The sequence below is a fragment of the Anabas testudineus genome, chromosome 10 (genome assembly GCF_900324465.2).
Source record: "Anabas testudineus chromosome 10, fAnaTes1.2, whole genome shotgun sequence".
In the NCBI taxonomy this organism is placed as follows: domain Eukaryota; kingdom Metazoa; phylum Chordata; class Actinopteri; order Anabantiformes; family Anabantidae; genus Anabas; species Anabas testudineus.
In genome coordinates, this window is record NC_046619.1 from 261,152 (window position 1) to 280,607 (window position 19,456).

At 38.8% G+C, this 19,456-nt stretch overlaps 1 protein-coding gene across 4 annotated transcripts in view; it reads right to left on the bottom strand.

Annotated features, from left to right (window-relative positions):
• Positions 1-19,456, bottom strand: part of fbxo38 (F-box protein 38) — a 25,231-nt gene that overhangs the window by 940 nt on the left and 4,835 nt on the right. For 3 of the 4 annotated variants that reach the window (XM_026371315.1, XM_026370471.1, XM_026372137.1), the window contains 16 exons: positions 18,960-19,235; positions 17,319-17,412; positions 16,697-16,827; positions 16,343-16,513; positions 16,004-16,146; positions 14,733-14,928; positions 13,921-14,124; positions 13,630-13,785; positions 12,259-12,963; positions 10,307-10,407; positions 9,874-9,976; positions 7,124-7,290; positions 5,074-5,219; positions 4,587-4,690; positions 947-1,060; positions 1-805 (listed from right to left, as the gene is read on the bottom strand). The exon at positions 1-805 is cut by the window's left edge and continues 940 nt beyond it. In XM_026371315.1, coding sequence (XP_026227100.1) covers positions 627-805; positions 947-1,060; positions 4,587-4,690; positions 5,074-5,219; positions 7,124-7,290; positions 9,874-9,976; positions 10,307-10,407; positions 12,259-12,963; positions 13,630-13,785; positions 13,921-14,124; positions 14,733-14,928; positions 16,004-16,146; positions 16,343-16,513; positions 16,697-16,827; positions 17,319-17,412; positions 18,960-19,235 — 2,990 coding nt within the window. In that variant the 3' untranslated portion in view covers positions 1-626. Of the gene's footprint in view, positions 806-946; positions 1,061-4,586; positions 4,691-5,073; positions 5,220-7,123; positions 7,291-9,850; positions 9,977-10,306; positions 10,408-12,258; positions 12,964-13,629; positions 13,786-13,920; positions 14,125-14,732; positions 14,929-16,003; positions 16,147-16,342; positions 16,514-16,696; positions 16,828-17,318; positions 17,413-18,959; positions 19,236-19,456 lie in introns of those variants that run through there. The other variant, XM_026372933.1, reaches the window with a different exon arrangement.

Below are 19,456 nucleotides of genomic sequence, written 5' to 3' on the forward strand. Positions count from 1 at the left end.
TGACAAATGAGAAACAAACCAAAAGCAGAAGCTTTTCAGAAAGTCAATAGTGGCTTGAACAGGAAAAAGAACTGGGTCTTATTTGGAACTAAATTAGAGTTGACTTTATTCCTAACAAGCTCATGTTGAAAATCAAGTCTTTTATTCATAAAATGATAATGTACACTATACTGAGTTTACCATTTGAGCTGTCATTTCCACCATCTCAATGTTTTAGGTCTTTCACTCAGCTTCTAACTGAAAATGTTAAATAAGCAGGGCACTCATATAAAAATAAGATTCAAATGAGAAAATCTGCATCAGTTGACCAAAATCTTTTCCCAATCTACATTGTCTAGAAGAGATTTTACAAAGTGCCTTCAAGGTTGAGTTATAGCCTATTCTGTTGTCCAATTTAAGTTACCAGTGCCCCCCAGTGTACGACTAGGGTAGTTACTCCTTCTACATCAAGCTTGTCAAGTCTCTGAGGTATTCAGTCATATCATTGTGTAAGGACTCAGCTATGATCTGCAGATTCCATAGCAATTAAAACCATACGTTCTCACAGTGGGGAGCTCAGGCAGGTGTTCCCCCACTGTCAGTGCTGGATCCCTTCGGATGTGATGAACAGCAGTGATTTGTGGTGCCTAGATGTAGTCATCATCCACAGGTTCTCCTGGTGTATCACAGTGATGAAGGAAGACAACCACCACTCTCTGAAACACTCCTCTTTTGCTCTGTCGACGCTCTGAGATCTCCTCTCCAATAGTCTCCATGCAGATGTCAGCTGACAGCTGCCCTTTACGACGTGGGGCATAGATTGTGGCTAATGCACAACACAACAGAAAGCATGGGAAGTACTTATTGTATCTGATCAAAGGGACACAATAGTAATAACTGATAAATACTGCCTATATGTGAAAAATCAGCAAACGGACGGCCTGCTGTATTTGCTGACTGCACTCACTGTTTTCATCATCCTCAAAGTCATAGCGTGCATAGCAGTTGGGATCAGCTGCTCTCAGAGTCCTCAGCCAGGGGAAGTCTGTTACCATGCTATAGGGAGCATCATCCACTACTCCTGAAACATGACATGACAGAAGACCAGTAATACAGAGGAAGGTGGTTCTAAGTGTAATAATAAACAACTGGTTAGGCTATGTGACCATCGCATGGTGTTCTGTAAGATGACATTGGAAGTCACGAAGGACTGAAACAAGGATCAGATGGTGAAAGCTGAATGAAGAAGACTTCTAAGTAATGTTCAGAGAGGAAGTAAGCAAGATTCTCTGTGCCGATGGAGATGTGCTGGATGACAGGTCAACTACTGCAGAGATGCAGAGGGAGACAGCTAAGAAAGTATTTGGTATGTGGAGGAATATTGGCCCACTCTTTTTTGCAGAAATGTTTTAATTGAGACACATTGGAGGGTTTTCAAGCTTGAATGGTCTGATTATCTGATTAAAGTAATTCCACAGCCTCTCTTGGATTTTAGATTTGGCCACTCCAAAACCTTAATTTTGTCCTTCAAGTGCATTTGCTGGTGTGTTTCAGATCAATGTCCTGATGCGTGACCCAGGCACTTGAGCTGAAGGTATTAAACTGATGGCTGGACAAAACAGAACTCCTGGTATGTAATCAATTTAGTTTCTTTACTTTAAGACATTACAAAATAAAACTGTATATGGAATTGTACAGAAAACCCAACATTCCCACTTGAGCAGCACTAGATGACATGGGGGGAGGATACATTCCCTTTAACAGAAGAAACCTCTTGCAAATTTGAGACGAGCCTTTGTGTTCTTTTTGCCAGCATTGGCACAGTCTCTTTCTTATTGTTGAATCATAACTTCTAAGTCAGTCAAGAGAGGCCTGCAGTTCTTTAAATGTTGTTCTGGGCTTTTTTTTATGACTTCCTGGATGAGTTGTTGTTGTGCTCTTAGAATAATTTGGTAGGCTGGCCACACCACTCACTACATCCATAAATCTCATCTTTGGTTTTCCTCTAGACCTCCTGCCTGGTAGCTCTATTCTCTCTTGCTGACACTGAACATTGACCAAAAGAAAAAAAAAAAAAAATAGACAAACATGCTATAAGACAAGCGGCTTGATGTTGCACACAGACGTTTAGGAAGTTTAAGGTTCACTGGACTGTAGGTAACCTCTCTGGACACAAGAGGAAAAACTGATGACAAATTGAAAAGACAGATAATATAAAGGGCCCAGAACAACTTCCAAATAGATTAGAGGTGAACGCCAAGGTCAAGGTACAGTACATCAGTGTCAGATCGCACCATCCATTGCTGTTTGAGCTAAAGTGGACTTAATAGAAGATGACTGAGGAGGATTCCAGTGTTGAAAGCTAATCATAATAAAGCGAGACTGGAAAAAAGACTGGCCAAAAAGCATATTAACAAGCCACAAAGCTTCTTAAGATGTCTTTTGGACAGATGAAACAAAACTAGAACTTTGCGGCATGAACACCAAGTTAAATCGACTGACTAAACAGAGGGAGCTGATGAGTGACAGAAATGACAGAAAGAGAAGGTTGGTTGAGGCAGAGGGAGTGAATCAGAAAGTGAGAGGGATTAGTAGGGATGAAGAGAGGAAAGCTCTAAAGAGGATGACAGAGGGATAGACAGTTACAGTGGCAAGAAAAAGTGTGTGAACCCTTTGGGATTACGTGGTGTTTTGCATGAATTGGTCATAAAATGTGCTCCAATCTTCGTCTAACTCACAACAATACAAAAACACAGTCTGCTGAAAATAATTAGATGAAGATCGGAGCACATTTTATGACCAATTCATGCAAAACTCCACGTAATCCCAAAGGGTTCACACACTTTTTCTTGCCACTGTATATTATTAGTTACATACCTGTGGAGGCATACAAATGTTTAGAAGAGATAATGGAGGGGTTAATGAGATTGTTTAATAACATTTTGGAAAGTGAGGAGAGCCTGAAGAGTGGTGAAGAAGTGTACTGGTCTAGATTTTCAAGAACTGAAAAGAGATGCACAGAGCTGCAACAACTACAGTACAGTTGATCAGAGCAATAGTAGGGAAAGTAGAGGAGTGAAAAAGAAAACACAGGCAATATGGAGTGAGGGGAGAAGAGTGTGAGGAGTTATTTGTGATAAAAGAGTATCTGTGAAAGTGAAAATTAAGGTTTACAAGACAGTAATGAGTACAACTATTGTATGGACTTGAGATGGAGGAGGCAGAGCAGTTAAAGATGCTGAAATGTCATTTTCTCTCTAATTTGTTTTTCTTTTTTTTTCCCTAGCACATCCCGTTATCACAGCCACCACAATGCTGATTCATACGCGGAATGCATGCAAGTGCAGATCTATGTGTATGGCATAGGAATGCTGGAATAGGAATAGGAATGTAGAGAGGCATCCCCTGATGGTACTGGCTGTGCACTTAACCCCGAAATTCCCACCAGGCTGTCAGAGAGGCTCTTATGCTAATACTTTGGTAACAATTAAAAGTAGTGAAGTAGCAATTAAGATTTAACAATTCTAAGCCACTGCAAGCTTTGGAATTTTGAAGTGTCTTGAAGCCAATCCACTGTGGTTTATTTTTCAAGTCAAATGCTACAGCCATACCTAAGATGGCTGGATTGGGATCATTGATTGATTGTGAATCTTATTGATTCTAGGTAGGCCCATCATTTTCATGGTAGCAATGACTGTAATAATAGGGAATAATTTAGTTGTGTCAGGTCTGACAGCTCATAGGAAAATTCAATACCTACAGTGCCTATAAAAAGAATTCACCTCCTTGGATGTTTCATCCTTTTATTGACATTATTAATCAATCATAGTGAAAAAAGTGGTCACTTGGACAAAAAATTTCAGAAAAATACCTCAATGTCAAAGTGAAAACTGTTTTCTACAAAGTAATGTCAAATAAATAAAAATATATAAGTTGTAAATCAGTGTTTGCATTAATAAATACCCCTTTTTCTGAATTTATTTTGTCAAAGTCACTAACTTTTATTGACCATGATTTATTTATAATGTCAATAAAATAATGAAAAATCCAAGTGGTCAAATACTTTTTATAGGCACTGTAAGTGCCACCTAAATTATTCAAGTTTAAATGCAAAGTTGGATTCAAAGTCTGATTTTTTTTGTCGCCAACTTTTATTGACCATTATTGATTAATAATGGTCAATAAAAGAAACATCCAAGGGGGTGAATACTTTTTATAGGGCACTTTAAGTAGCTAATGTTCTGTTCTTGTTTCTGCATCTAAAGAGAAAATGGTTCACTCCAGCTTATTGGTGGTAGCATAATCAAGTTAACTGATTAAACTACATATGTTCTTTGTTGACTGTCTTTAATGAATCACGTTTAATCAGAGTGAATTATATAAAGAGTATTTTTTTAGTGAGTGCTTTGTAGATTATTCGCAATTTCACTATAAATTGACATTTATTAGTGAAATTGGTCGGTAACTCAATGGGAGTTACGCTGCATATGATTATTGCACAAGTGGTTGTGGCATTTGCATTCAGTTTGATATTGTTTATATTAAACTGTTTATGATGTTTATATGCATTTAGTATACTAGAAATGTGCAAAAGGGGACTGTGTTACCCTCTAGCGTAAAGATGTCCCGGCCCCAGGGGTATCTGGGATACTTCTTGACATCATCTTCAGTCCTGGTGGCTTCTGGGAAGAACTCATACTTGATTAACTCTCTGAAAGAGAGACACCAAGACATACAGTTATCAGTTTATGGCTCACCAGCACAGATCATTTCGGCATAGATTCAAAACCTAGAGGACAAGTGGTCACAGCCAGCAAAATTTAAGCTTTCTACAATAAAACTTTAACAGACTTTTGGGACAAATGATGTCCCAGACCAGTGTACCAGTAACAACTGTCCAGATGGATGGTATCACAGTTGCGGATAACATGGTGACAAGAAGCAGTCAACATTTTTCTCTTGAAAAACGTGGTAACCTTAAATGTATATTAAAAAAAATCTAATAATAGTATAAATGCAGCAAAAATACAGAGGTAGCAAACACTGTCTAGACAACATTTCAAATAAACTGACATGAGGGTGGATGCTACTCACTGGCTGATGTTGGCTATAGTGTCCATCCAGCTGCGAATACGGACCTTGTTGCGTATATTTGGAGGGTTGCTAAACTCGTGCACTATAGCAATATGGTAGGGATAGGGCCCCTGGAAGAGCTGACGCTCCAGAGCTACTGAATCAATCTGAAGATGGAACACAGAGAAGTAGATAATATTCCGTGAGGGCATGTAGGGGGTGAGACCTTAATTTGATACGTCAAAATGATCTACCAAATAAATGTAGCTAAATGTTGTTTGATATTACCATAGTATTTTAATAAATTCATATCAAGTCATGCAGATGTATTATGCTTTACATGCCGACGCCTTTATCTTTGATTACGGCACGCACTCGTCACGGCATTGTTTCGATAAGCTTTTGTAATTTCACAACATTTACATACGTGGACAAAATTGCTGGTATCTTTCCTTTAAGAAGTGGCCTTCTACAAGTCCGGATCTAAATCATATTGAACATTTGTGGAACAAGCTAAAACATGCAGTCTGGAGAAGGCACCTTCAAACCTGAGACAGCTGGAGCAGTTTGCTTGTGAGGAGTTGACCAAAATACCTGTCGATAAGTGCAGAAATCTTGAGAGTTACAGAACTCGCTTGCTTGCATTTATTGCCGCAGAAGGTTGTGCAAGAAAATATTAAGTTAAAGATGCCATCATTTATGTCCATGCCAGTTTCATTAGTTTGTTAGTTTGTTTAAAAGGTTCTATTGAACCACAACTCAAAAACAATGTCTGATTTTCACAAGTTCATTTTTAGTATGTTTTTTTATTTATTATGACTTTTGTCAGTTTCAATTTATTTCAGTGACCTTTGCAGGTTTTACCCCCCTTTCTTTAACGGAAGGGTACCAACAATTTTTTTCCATGTGTGTATTCCCATCCAGAGTTGCATTCATTTTTGGCCAAAATCTTGTATTGATGATGGGAGAGTCAAACCGCTACACAAAGTCTTCTCCAGCACGTCCTAAACATTTTCAATAGGATTAAGGTCTGGACTCTATGGTGGCCAATTCATGTGTGAAAATTATGTGTCACACTTCTGAACCACTCTTTCAAAATTTTTGCCCAATGAATCCTGGCATCATTGTCATAATTCATTGATGGAATAACCTGGTCATTCAGTATATTCTGGTAGTCAGCTAGGTCTTTGAGCATATAACATTGTTGAACCTAGACCTGAACAACTGCAGCAACCCAAGATCATAGCACTGCCCCTCAGGCTTGTACGGTAGGCACTAGGCATGATGGGTGCATCACTTTATCTGCCTCTTTTCTTACCTTGATGTGCACATCACTCTGGAACAGGGTAATTCTGGACTCATCAGACCACATGACTTTCCAGAGTCCAATCTTTATGATCCTTAGCAAATTGGAGCCTTTTTTCTGATTATCCTCACTAACAAGTGGTTCCCAGTCCCTTGAGCCCCCTTCACATTGTGCATGTGGAAATGTTCTTACTTTCACTATTAAACATCACGTGAATTCTACTGTGGTTTTCTACAATGTTATTTCACCAAACGTTATAGTGATCGCCAATCACAATACAACAAGATTTTTACCGAGCACATTTCTTCCACGCAGATGATGGTTCCCCACTATCCTTCAATTTTTTAATTATGCATTGGACAGTTTTTAACCTAGTTTTAGTAGTTTCAGCAATCTCCTTAGATGTTTTCTTTGTTTGATGCTTATCCAATAGTTTGACTCCTTTGAAACAGGTTAACATCTTTCCACAACCACAGAATGTGGCTTCCTACTTCGTAGTTTAAGAAATGAGAAGCTACTCACTGCATCAGTTAGGGTTAAATAACTTGTTGCCAGCTGAAACATAATCATCCATACAGTGATTATCCAAAGGAAGGCTCTTACCCATTTGGTTAGGTAAATCCAGGTTGTACATTTTTTTGTTGGGACGGGCAGTGTACATTTCAGAATCAAGGCAGTTTCTGCCTGTCATGCTAACAAAAACGTGTCAGACAGATTCTTCAGAACACACACATTCTGACCAAACAGACATGACCATCCACCAACCTGATGCATAGGACGCATGTAGATTATGCGGTTCCTCTCAGGAGGCATTCTTAGAATCTGATCCAGGACCTGTTCCATGTTTAGCTTCTTACACTGAGCATAATCAAATCTGTTCAGTATGGGGGCGCTTTCTATTCTCAGCTGCTTTAACACTCGACATCTGGTTGCTGCAATGACAAAGATGAGCGTAGCTGAATGCATTGTGAAAAACAGTTGGGAACTTTATTTGCAGAAGCTCAACAGAAATGAGTAAATAAACACATTTACCCCATTTTCACTTGTTCACAATATAGATTACGAGAAACACACAAAACAATTATATAATATGTACACACACACACACACTGAACACACACACACACACACACACACACACACACACACACACACACACACACACACACACACACCAATCGTGGTCAAAAGTTGCCAACTTTGACAAAGAAAAAAATGAGAAAAATTACAAAACATTAATGCCAAAAGTGTAAACAGGTCAGGGCAGTGCAGTGAATGCATCTCAAGTGCTGCAAGGATCAAGTTCAAAGTTATGCCTCTTGCCTACAGAGTGGTCAACTCCACAGCTCCATCTTATCTTCGTTCAATCATCAGTCTACATCCCCTCCCGTCCACTGTGCTCAACTGGTGAACGACGTCTGTTGGTACCAGCACCACACAGGCGACACCAAGGAAAATTCTTGGTGATCATTCTTCAGTGATCCCACGATGGTGGAATGAGCTGCCCATCTCTGCACGCTCACAAAAAAAAACAAAAAAAAACTTTTCTACTCTCTTGAAACAGAAACACTTTTTTGATAGCACTTTGCTTTGATGTTTTTTCTCCTTGACTTTGTTTGATTTTGTTTGCTTGCCTTGTTCCTCACTTGTAAGACGCTTTGGATAAAAGCGTCTGCTAAATGACTAAATGTAAATATAAAAATGTAAGTGATAAAGAAACTTGTGTCTGGAAGGTCCAGTCACTGGTTATTTAGTATTCCTGGCTACCATTACACCATGAAGACAAAAGAACACTCAGCAACTCAGAGAACAGGTCATTGAAAAGCATAAGTCAGGGGATGGATACAAAAAAAATCTCCAAGGCACTGAACATCCCCCGGAGTTCTGTGAAATCCATCATCAAGAAATGGAAGAAATACAGCACGTCTAAATCTGCCTTGAACAAGCCGTCCACACAAACTGAACGACTGTGCAAGAAGGAGACTAGTGAGAGAGGCCACTAGCACACCAGTGACTACTCCGAGGGAGTTACAAGTTTCAGCAATTGAGATAGGAGAGACTGTACATACAACAACTGTTGCCTGGGTTCTTCACCAGTGAAAGCTTTATAGGAGAGTCGCAAGGAGAAAGCCACTGTAAAATTTATATTTCAAATCATGACTTGAGTTTGCCAATAGGCTGCCAAAAGACTCCATGGTCCAGTGGAAGAGGGTTCCTTGAGGCTTCCTGAGACCAAAATGGTGCTTTTTTGGCCATCAGACAAGATGCTGTTTGGCACACACCAAACACTGCACATCATCACAAACACACCATCCCCACTGTGAAACACGGTGGCGATAGCATCATGCTGTGGGGATGCTTCTTGGCAGCCGGCCCTGGAAGACTTGTTAAGGTAGAGGACGAGATGAATGTGGCAAAAATCAATCGTGGAAGACAATCTTATTCAGTCGGCAAGACAACTACGGTTAGTTTTCTTGCAAGACAATAACCCGAAACATACAGCGACTGCTACACAGAAATGGTTTACCAATAACAAGGTGAATGTTTTGAATTGCCAGAGTTAAAGCCCAGGCCTCAATCCAATAGAGAATTTGTGGATGGACTTGAAAAGGGCGGTTCACACCCAATCCCCATGCAACCTGACAGAGCTTGATCAGTTTTGCAAAGAAAAATGGCATAAAATTCCAGTGCCCAGATGTGCAAGCCTAACTGAGACCTATCCACACAAACTCCATGATCCGATTGCAGGCGCAAACAGTGAATTCTTCTATTAATACTAACCGGAAGGGGGTGAATATTATTGGAAACACTGATTTCACCCTATATATTTTTATTTAATTGACTTTGTAGAAACCCGTTTTCACTTTAGTATTAATATGGTATTTTTCCGAATTTATTTTGTCAAAGTCACCAACTTTTATTGACCACGATTAATTTATAATGTCAATAAAAGGATGAAACATCCAAGGGGTCGAATACTTGCTGCTGCCTAAATTATTGAAGTTTAAATTCAAAGTCTGATTCAAAGAATTCAAAACAAAAACATATTTTTCCACAGGTGAGTTCACAATCCAGCATGGACAATTAAGAACAATCTAGGAAGGAACAACCAAGTTTTTATCTATCCATCCGATTAAAGCATCTTTAAGCATGACTATTTTTTGCAGATGACAAACAGAAAAGGACTTCTAGAGGAAGAAAAGTTCAGGTAATCAACCCCAAGAACATTGTACCTACTGTTGCATGGTAGTTGCAGTATAATGCTCTGGCCTAATTGTGCTGCCAGTGGAACTAATATATTGCACAAAGTGGGTGGAATAATGGAGGGGGAAGATTAACTTAAACATTTAAATTAAACATACATTGTTCAACTGATGAAATATACTACAACTACTACACTACATTAGTTTGTATACCAGCATGCCATTTTGTCCTGTAAGGGGTTTTAGTTAGCCTATTAAAAGAAAAACATCAACATGAGTAATCATATACCAGTGTTCTTGTCTATGTGTTACCATGAATGAACATCATCTTCGGGCAGTCTTTGAGGACCAGATCAGTGATTCCACAGTTGGTCAGAGTGATGCCCACTAGGTTCTTACTCTTCAAAGACAAAATCTGCACAAACAAAAGACTGTAAATAACACTAACAAAGGATACTCAGTATAATCTGTTCCTCATAGTGTATGTGCATTCTGCCTGAGAGCTCAGAGCTCATAATGCATTGATTTTGCAGAAGATATATCCACTATTAACATTTACAGAAGAGAATTAACAGAATAACCAAACACTGATAGCTACATCTGTTCGGTTCTCCCCACTCAACATCAAACACAAGGTCCGTCTCTCTAAAATCTGTCTCTCTGACCTTCACCTGCAACCTGCCTCCCCCTTAACCATATCCTAATATTGATAAGCAGTGACTTTAAGACTTGATTGTGTGTATACCTGTACATGGTCGTCTTCAGTGACTGGGTCTGAGGTGCTGGTTGATTTGTCAGCCATTCGTTTTCTCCTCACTGCTACTCGAGGCCTGGCTCTCGAAAGGTCTATGTAAAAACAGAAAAAATACCACCTTAAACACTACAGAACAGGCAAAATTGTTTTTCCATTACTTTGTGCTGTGCTTTTTCACTCATTTCCTTAGGACAAAGTGTTTTTTTTGGCCTGTCACATAAGCTCAATGTTCTCAGGCACAAGACTGAAGAAGAAAAAAAAACACCATACCTACTGTAAGCCATGACTGTTATGTATTGGTGCTGCTTTGCATTTGGGTGCCAAATGCAGGTATTCAATAATTTTTGTCCAGGCAATTTGCTGTATTATATACAGTGCCAATAAAAAGTATTAACCCCCTTGGGTGTCTCATTATTTTATTGACATTATAAATCAATCATGGAAAATAAAAGTTGGCGACTTTGAATTAGTTTTTAATTTTATTATAGAAAAATACCTCATTAATGTCAAAGTGAAAACAGGTTTCTACAAAGTAATGTCAATTAAATAAAAATATATAAGGTGAAATCAGTGTTTGCATTAATATTCACCCCCTTAATGTCAGCTTTTCAGGGCCGGCTGCCAAAAAGCATACCCACAGCATGATGGTGCAACCACCATGTTTCACAGTGGGGATGGTGTGTTTGTGTCGATGTGCGCCAAACATAGCATCTTGTCTGATGGGGAAAAAAAAGCACCATTTTGTTCTCATCAGACCAAAGAACCGTCTTCCACTGGACCATGAAGTCTGTCACATGCCTATTGGCAAACTCAAGTCGTAATTTAACATGAGTTTTCTTCAACAGTTTCTTGCTCCCTGCCACTCTCCCATAAAACAATTTCACATAATACAGTTTCAATGTATTCAATTCAATTTTATTTGTACAGTGCCAAGTCATGTCAAGGCACTTTACAGTGTAAGGTTTAAGACCTTACAGAGTATAATTGTATAGAAAATTACACGAGTGAGTCGAATCAGGAGAGAGAAAAGAACAGCAGGCAACAAAAAAACAAACAAAAAAAAACAATTGTTGTTGTGATCACCCATATGAGGATGGGTTCCCTGTTGAGTCTGGTTCCTCTCAAGGTTTCTTCCTGTTGCCTTCTCAGGGAGTTTTTCCTTGTCACTGTCGCCCTCGGCTTGCTCATCAGGGACAATCTAATTTTTATGATTCATACACATTCACTGTTCATGTAACCTTCCATAGTTTCTTTGCTTGTGCAACAATTGACAATTGTTAAAAGCGCTATACAAATGAAATTGAATTAAACTGAATTGTATGTACACTCTCTCCTATTTCAGTTACTGAAGCTTGTAACTCCCTCCGGCTAGTCATCGTTGTGTTAGCGGCCTTTCTCCATCTTGCACAGTCACTTGGTTTGTGTGGATGGCCTATTTCAGACTAGACGTGCCATATTTCTTCCATTTCTTGATGATGGATTTCACTGTACTCCATTACTTTGTAGAAACCTTTTTACACTTTGACATTAATGAGGTATTTTTCTGAAACTTCTTTGTCAAAGTCGCCAACTTTTACTGACCATGATTGGTATATAATTTCAATAAAAGGATAAAACATCCAAGGGGGTGAATACTTTTTATAGGCACTGTACTTACTATATGTTCCTCTATATGTTATATTGACTCAAAATTCAAAAGCCAAGTCAGATTTTTTGGTGGTTTTATGTTTTGTCTTTGAATCTTTTGAGTTTAGAGGGACAAACTTTTAATTCCATAATTTGACTGACTGCAAATGGATATCCAACATATTGGTACTTAAGAGAGCTTGATATGTGCACTAACATGAAACCGCAAACCCAAGGCTCTGTAACTGTAAGAAAAGACCCCATTAGTTGCACCTCTCAAGCATAGTAGTATTCGCTTTTTGTAAATTAATTCTTACCTGTCTCAGGTACCAGGGGCACAGAAGACATACGGGTGCAAGACCTGGTCAAAGGTCGCCTAGGAACAAAGTCCTCATATCTAGCGCGACCTTGCTGTGGACCTGAACGAGCAGAAGAGTGAGATTCTGCATGGGCAGGTTGTCTCTCTCCCTGTCCAGCTGGAAGTGTTGGTACCCTGGCAGCACGGTTTACAGTGGCACATCTGGGCTCTGAATTGTCCACACTGGCAGGACCAGAGCCCTGCCTCACTCTGACATCCCTCGCACAACTGCCCCCCCCCTCTGCACCATCATTAGTCCAGTCGGGTCCTGCAGCTGTGTCAGTTGTGGATGTTCTGTAGGTGGTCCCTGTGACCACCCTTCCATATCCACCCACCTGCCTGGACATGACTGACCCTGGTCCAGTCCTGCCCCCAGATCCAGTCATTGGCCTCATGCCAGTCCTTCCTTCTGCCCCAGCGCTGATATTTCTCTGTGCTATGCCATTGTCAGCTCCTGGTCTTGCAGTGGTCTCCCCAGCCTCAATAGTAATACCTTTACTGGTAGTCCTCCAGCTGTTCTCAGCAGCAGCCTTCATGTCTGCCTTGATCTGTTCACTGGTCACTTGACAGCTCTTCTCACAGGTGCTCTCTGACACCTGGGCCTTTGTCTGACCAACTGATACAGCAACATTATTGTTCCGCCGCAGAGGAGTCTTTCCTTTTCCTGGAAGCACATACAAATTTAAGTGATTTTGGTGGGGACACTGTTGGTTTACATTTGTTTCTTGGTCAGAAATTACTGGACAATTTTAATGATGGTATGGTCTGCTTGACTGCATTTTAAATTTATGAGGATAACCTAATGTTTTAAACAAATGTGTATGTCATGGCGAATTTGCAAAAAAACAAACAAACAAACAAACAAAACACTTTTGGAACACTGTTTTTTTGATGGACTGAGGTAGAGAAGGAGCAAATGTAAAAAAAAAAAATCCAAGTAAAAGAATTTTTGACAAATATTTGATGAGGAGATCACTCATCACTTTCAGTTGAGAAATTTAAACAGCAAATTGGGGGGGGAGATGGGGATACTGCAAGCCTTCTCACATTAGTACATGAAAGTAACAGAGAGGTCAGATTCTCATCATGTTTTCCACATTTCACGATTGTTGACGTGAGCTCCTTTCAGGACTTTATCTTATATCTTCTTCCACAATGGCTTACCAGCACTGAAAAGAGACTTAATTCCACCAGTTGTTTATTTCAGTGAACCAGTTTCTGCTATTCATCTAACTTTATTTTAATTTACATTATTTGCATATTCATTTTTTTAGATTTTCTTGAATTTCACTTAAAATCATGACTGCTGGGTTCCGTGTTGTGCTGATACCTTCTGTATGTGCAGCAGGCTCCTGCACACAGGAAGCAGGAATTAGTCTTGAAACAAGGCCCTCATCTTCCTCACTGTCTGAGTCCGAGATGACCAGTGGGGGTTTGGGAACAATAGTGCCAGATGGCCTGCACTGCTGAACTAAACCACTGGGCCCTGGGGGTGCAAAGGAAATATCAATAGAAATAAAAATTATTAACACTTTTAATTAATAAAATACAGAGTACAAATGTACAAGGGAAAACAGATTACTTAACCTGTGCTAATTATGAAAAAAGAGCAGCTCCAAACCTGCTTGCTCCTCATCAGGAGGTTGTGGTGCTCTAGCTGGACAACTGGGCCCTGAACACACACCAGCTTCTTCCACTCCCACTTTCCCTTCTGAGCTTTTTGGTTGTTTCTGAGGCTCAACCTCTATGTTCTCTTTCTCCAAGATCACTTCGTCATCTTCCTCATCTTCCTCCTCATCTTCTATCCCATTTTCATCCACTGCCACTGTGAATAGAGACAATACATCTTCACCTTCTCTCACTGAGTAGGTTATGTCTCTTCACTCCAAAATAAATAAATAAATAAATAAATAAACCTAAGCAAAAGGTTGCATGTAACTAGATAGATATACTTAACTGAGTTATATTCAACTTTCATAATTCAGGTACATGTTGTTGTTGCTTAGATGTGGAGTGTTTTGTCATTTATTTATTGTATGTTAACATGATTTCTCACCTGAAAACCTGCTAACATATCTTTGGCAAATAAAAAATGATATCTAAAAAAGATTTCTAGAAACTTTATTAATAGCAGATGGAAATAGTTTTGCCTTGTTACAGTTGTTGTCAACACAAATGACGAATATATGGCTTTTAGGCTGTATTAAGAGAAACATTAATACATGACTCTGACTTTATCTTTTTCACAGAGCAATAATAGTTCCTGACAGCTACAGCTTTATTTAGAAATTTGCAATGCTGTTTTCCCATGCAAGTTTCTGTGAGATGCTGTCTGAAAGTTGCAGACATTAGGAAATGTAAGGGAAGCCACAAATAAAATGCTGTATTATGATTTCACCTGTTCTACTGACTAGGAATGCAGGTAGGTTTTACCATTATGGTGTTGCTGCTGCTGTAGCCTTTGATTGTTGTTGTTGATGACAGGTGGTGGAGCAGGAGGCAGGTTGGCCTCATTATTGTGATGGTGGTGGTTGTTGTTGTTGTTGTCATTGTTTGAGTTCTGGTTGCTCACCAGTGCTGATGACACACCAATGCCAGTTCCTGCACTCAGGCCAACCCTGGCACAACCCTAATGCACAAACACAAAATACACACAAAGAAAGGAATATGCATCAGCACATGCACTAACGTTTTTAAGTAGATCAGGTAACCATATCAACAATTCCTTAGAAAAGCTAATTCTTTATTTTTTTTTGTTAGTAACTCGCTACACTCAAGATTTGTACGTTTAGGTACTGAGATACTTTACTGGAGTATTTCCATTTCATGTTGCTCTGAAATCTATTCCATTACAATTCAGAAAGAAATACTGCACTTTTTACTCCAGTACATTTATTTCACATTTTAGTTACTAGTTACTTTGCTGATGAAGATTCTTAATACAAATAGCCTAATCTAAAAGTCTAACTCAGAAAAAGTAGTTAATATTAGCTCCACCATTACCAGCTGCTATTTTTGTTCCACACAAAGTCTCTATAGCAGCACAGATATGGTATTTGTTCTTATCTTTCTCAGCAATAATTTCTTTCTTACATATATTATACATATGAGAGTTTGAGGAACAAATCTCAACTAGATTTGCACATTTATGTTTATCTGTAGCAATAAGTGCTGGTACTTGTTGCAGAATATGTTTTTAGGCAAGTATTTATTTAAGTACTGAATTTGTGTACTTCTAGCCTCAAGATCATATGATGCAAAAATCTATTTGGCTGTCAGTTGAAAAACATAATTTATATTGTGTTTTTTAAAATTCAAATATTCATACAACAAATCTTCTGTCTATTAATTAATAAAGAAAAAAAAATCTAGCCACTACAGATATTTTTCAAAAAACTATCTGCAATTTTTTTTTATCCTTTATTTACATTTGTAGACTTTAAAGAACACCTTTTGCCACAAGGTTTAGCTGTTCCATTAACAAGTTGACAGATCACGGGTCAAGTTAAACTACATGTTGATATAAATTATAGCAAACAAGTTATTTTGTGCATGATGTCATCTCTTTTAATATGTGTGCATGCAAAAACATTGTTCTATGTTCCATTTTGTGTGCTTAGGTTTAAGGCACAAAAATAACATCATAGATAGTTACGGTACATTCCCAAAAAAGTCTTGAGAATATATGTGTGTATGAACGTTACCTTTGGTGGTTCTCTGAACATCTGGTCCAGGCAGATAAACTCCAGGCTGGGCAGTAACTCTATGAACTGGGAGAAGGATTCCAATTTTACAGCATGGCAGCGAACAAGAGTGAGATCAACGAGACGACTCCATCTTGACTGATCTGACAACAGAGAAATGTAGACTTTGACAGCTCCACAGAGCAGTACGGCTCCTCATTATTGAAATTCTCAAAGAGTGAGAGATGAAGAACAGCAGCAAAATGAAAGCTCTGCTTGTATACAGTACCCTCTTTATGATATAGGCAAACTAAGTTTGCCACGTTTGTGCCATGTGAGACTCAAGTGAAGTATTTTTACCTGTGATCCAGTAATGAGGGTTATGCAAGTGAGGACAGTTGTAGATAAGCAGGTGTTTAATATTAGTGAACACTTCGTTCACCACCTTTACACCAATATCTGTGATGATGCCTGGATTTTCAATGACATCTGCCAGACCGTACTTCACCAGCTCCGAATGGCTCATCTTACCTATATTTAATAATACAATACAATTTTCACACACCTGTAAAGTAAACTTATTATTATTCTATTTAAACCACACAACCAAAAAAACAATTATAAAAAAAATGGCAGGGCAATCATTTATTTATGTTAGGGAAGATAAAACGACCAGTGCTCAACGTGTTAATGGTTCTTGAAAATGGAACTAACATTGCAGCAGGAACTCATCCACATATCCTAGATGAAGTGTCTCAAACTGCGGAAACTCTAGTTCAGCCATTTTGAGAGCAGAAAATACTCCATCTTTCGTCAGTGAGGGCTGGATACGCAGCTCATGAAGCCTGTAAAATACACAGAATTCATGTAATTAATTATTCTGTATGTATTTAAGCTGGATACTAATAAAACATTTAAAAACACTGTCAACATTTCCTGCTGTTAGATTTGTATTACTTAAGTAGTACTGAAACTCCACAATGTACCTGTTAGTAAATGTTATAGCGTATGACGTGCAAGATAATGCTGGAATAATTATTCTAACTTGGTTTTGTGGTATTGTACATAGTGCACGCAGAACACACTGCCTGTGCAGATCTATCATGTAGAAGTCAGTGATAATGTCATACTGTATATTTAGAGGATCACTGAACTTTATTTTTTAATATTCTTCATTTCACTTCATTACGCAATGCTGGAACAGTAAGCCAAATCTTAGAGACACACTATGTCCCTACCATTTGGTTACTTAATAAAAGTATTTGCATTTTTCTATATGCTGCCTATTACCTAGTGTTTTTCTCTCAGGGAGTTTAAGAACTGACTGACTGAGCACCTGCGAGCAGCGGTTATGATGAGATAGCCCAGGTCCACTTCCAGGGCGTTCTTACAAGCTCCAAATACAATGGTGTGGAGGTTCCGAAATCCTCCTGCACATACACAGAAACAGCATTACAACAACAAACACTACCTATTAACACTAACACAAACGGTGGCACATGTGGCAGTTAAATGAAATCCCAGTTGGGAGTATGACGCAAATCATCTGAAATAGTCATTCTGTATCATGAAAGTAAATGTATAGTGTTAACTTGATATAAGAATAGAACAAGCAATATGTATTACTGATTGTAGACTTTTTTGCCTAAAAAGGATGTAACTTTAATCAATGTGCCACAAAAATGAAAGAAATGTGAAAGATCATGTTAATATTCAGATGGTTCCCACTTGCAGCAGTAATCTGACCAAGTATCTTGTGAACAGAACGTATATTGAATAATAATAATAATAATCATCATAATAATAATTTATTAAATTAACAAATTAATCCTACAAACAGATTTTGTGAGTAAATCCCCAGCCTAATGTGTCACTAAATCATTTAGTGAAATTTATATTACCCTAAAACCAACACTCAAAGCTATTTAAGGCATTTTCACACCTAGGGCCTCAGGGCCGTGGAGCTGCTGGGCGAGCTAATGACTAATTTGACGCCATAACAAGAAGGAGCTACACCAATACCTGTCATGACAAAACTTGTATCTGTGGTGTAGCTGCAGTTTCCCCAAAGTAGTTTTTGGGTTTTACCAAGCCCTGAAATTCTTGCAAACACCATCAAAATTTGTAAAGAAATCCTAAGCATGCACATTCTGTGGACGCCACCTACCGGAATGTGACTAACTGTGTCATAACCAACATTGAGCCCAAATACCTTAACCTTGACATGATTTATTCACTCTGAATAGTTGGCAATGTGAGATTGTGAATATGGAGATACCTGGCTTTGAGGTGAGTCATAAGATTTGTAAAATAATTACTTCTATTAAACAAAGGACCACGTTTGTCATTCTGAATGACAAACACCAGTTAAATATGGCCGCCTCCACCATGCTTGCACTTGTTTTGATTTACACAATTTTTCTTAGTGATGCAAAACTCTCACCAAGGAAACCCACCACAAAGGCCGTCTACTTAGTAGCAGTATTGCTATTTGGGATCTCAGTAAATCAGGCCCCTAATTTGGTTAGTCACGTTAAAGTGAACTTCTGTTATCCCCTTGGTATGTTTTTCGGCATATCTGAACACAACAAACACATGGTTTTGGTCTGGTCCCCAAAAAACTGGAGCAGTTTGTTTGTGTTATGATTGTGATCCAACTTTGTTTTGCTAAATATCTAGTATATCTTCTTTTCCAAAGTGTGAAGCAGTGTTGCATTTTCAAATTGCGTTCAGTATTCTGCTGGCAGAGTTTTGCTTGTATATTGCTAAGATAATTACTGTCCAGTTATGCAGGTGTCCTATGGTACATAGCAACCTTTCTCCCATTAGAATATTTACCATTACAGACCATACTGAACAAGGAGGAAAATGGGTCAACTTTACAAATTACTGCACCAATTTGGATGAGAATAAATAAACAAATAGAAATTATACTATCATACTTTGAAGCATTCTTACAAACAAATGCTTTCCTTACCTGATCTCCAGCTATCCTCCACCACATGCTGGATCAGCCCTCCCAGAAAAGGAACTCTCACTAGCTCCAGCTGCTCAAGGTTGCGAGCTGATGCTAAACCAGTAACCAGGGGAACGTATTTGAGGGAGTTGGCTGGCCCTGCACAGTTACGCATGACAAAGGTTCTCAGGCTTACACACAGAAAGTCTTTAAATGGCTGTGGCTTGGTGAGACGGACCCACTTCAGGTAAAGGTGGCGCAGCATGGACACACAGGGGATCTCTGGGACATTCACACCTGTGACAAACAAGTATAATATGTGATGTACAACAATACAGTTGTAGTGAGTTTTTGTTGTAGAGAGGTGCAGCAAGGACACTCTTCAGGTCTGTTTATGCATCACAAAGTCAGGCACTAGCAGGGATCACGTTGACTTACATCCACTACGTTTTATTAGTTTAGTCCACTGTATTTGAGCTGTAATGTAGTGAGGCAACAACATGAAGTGTCAGTTTGCT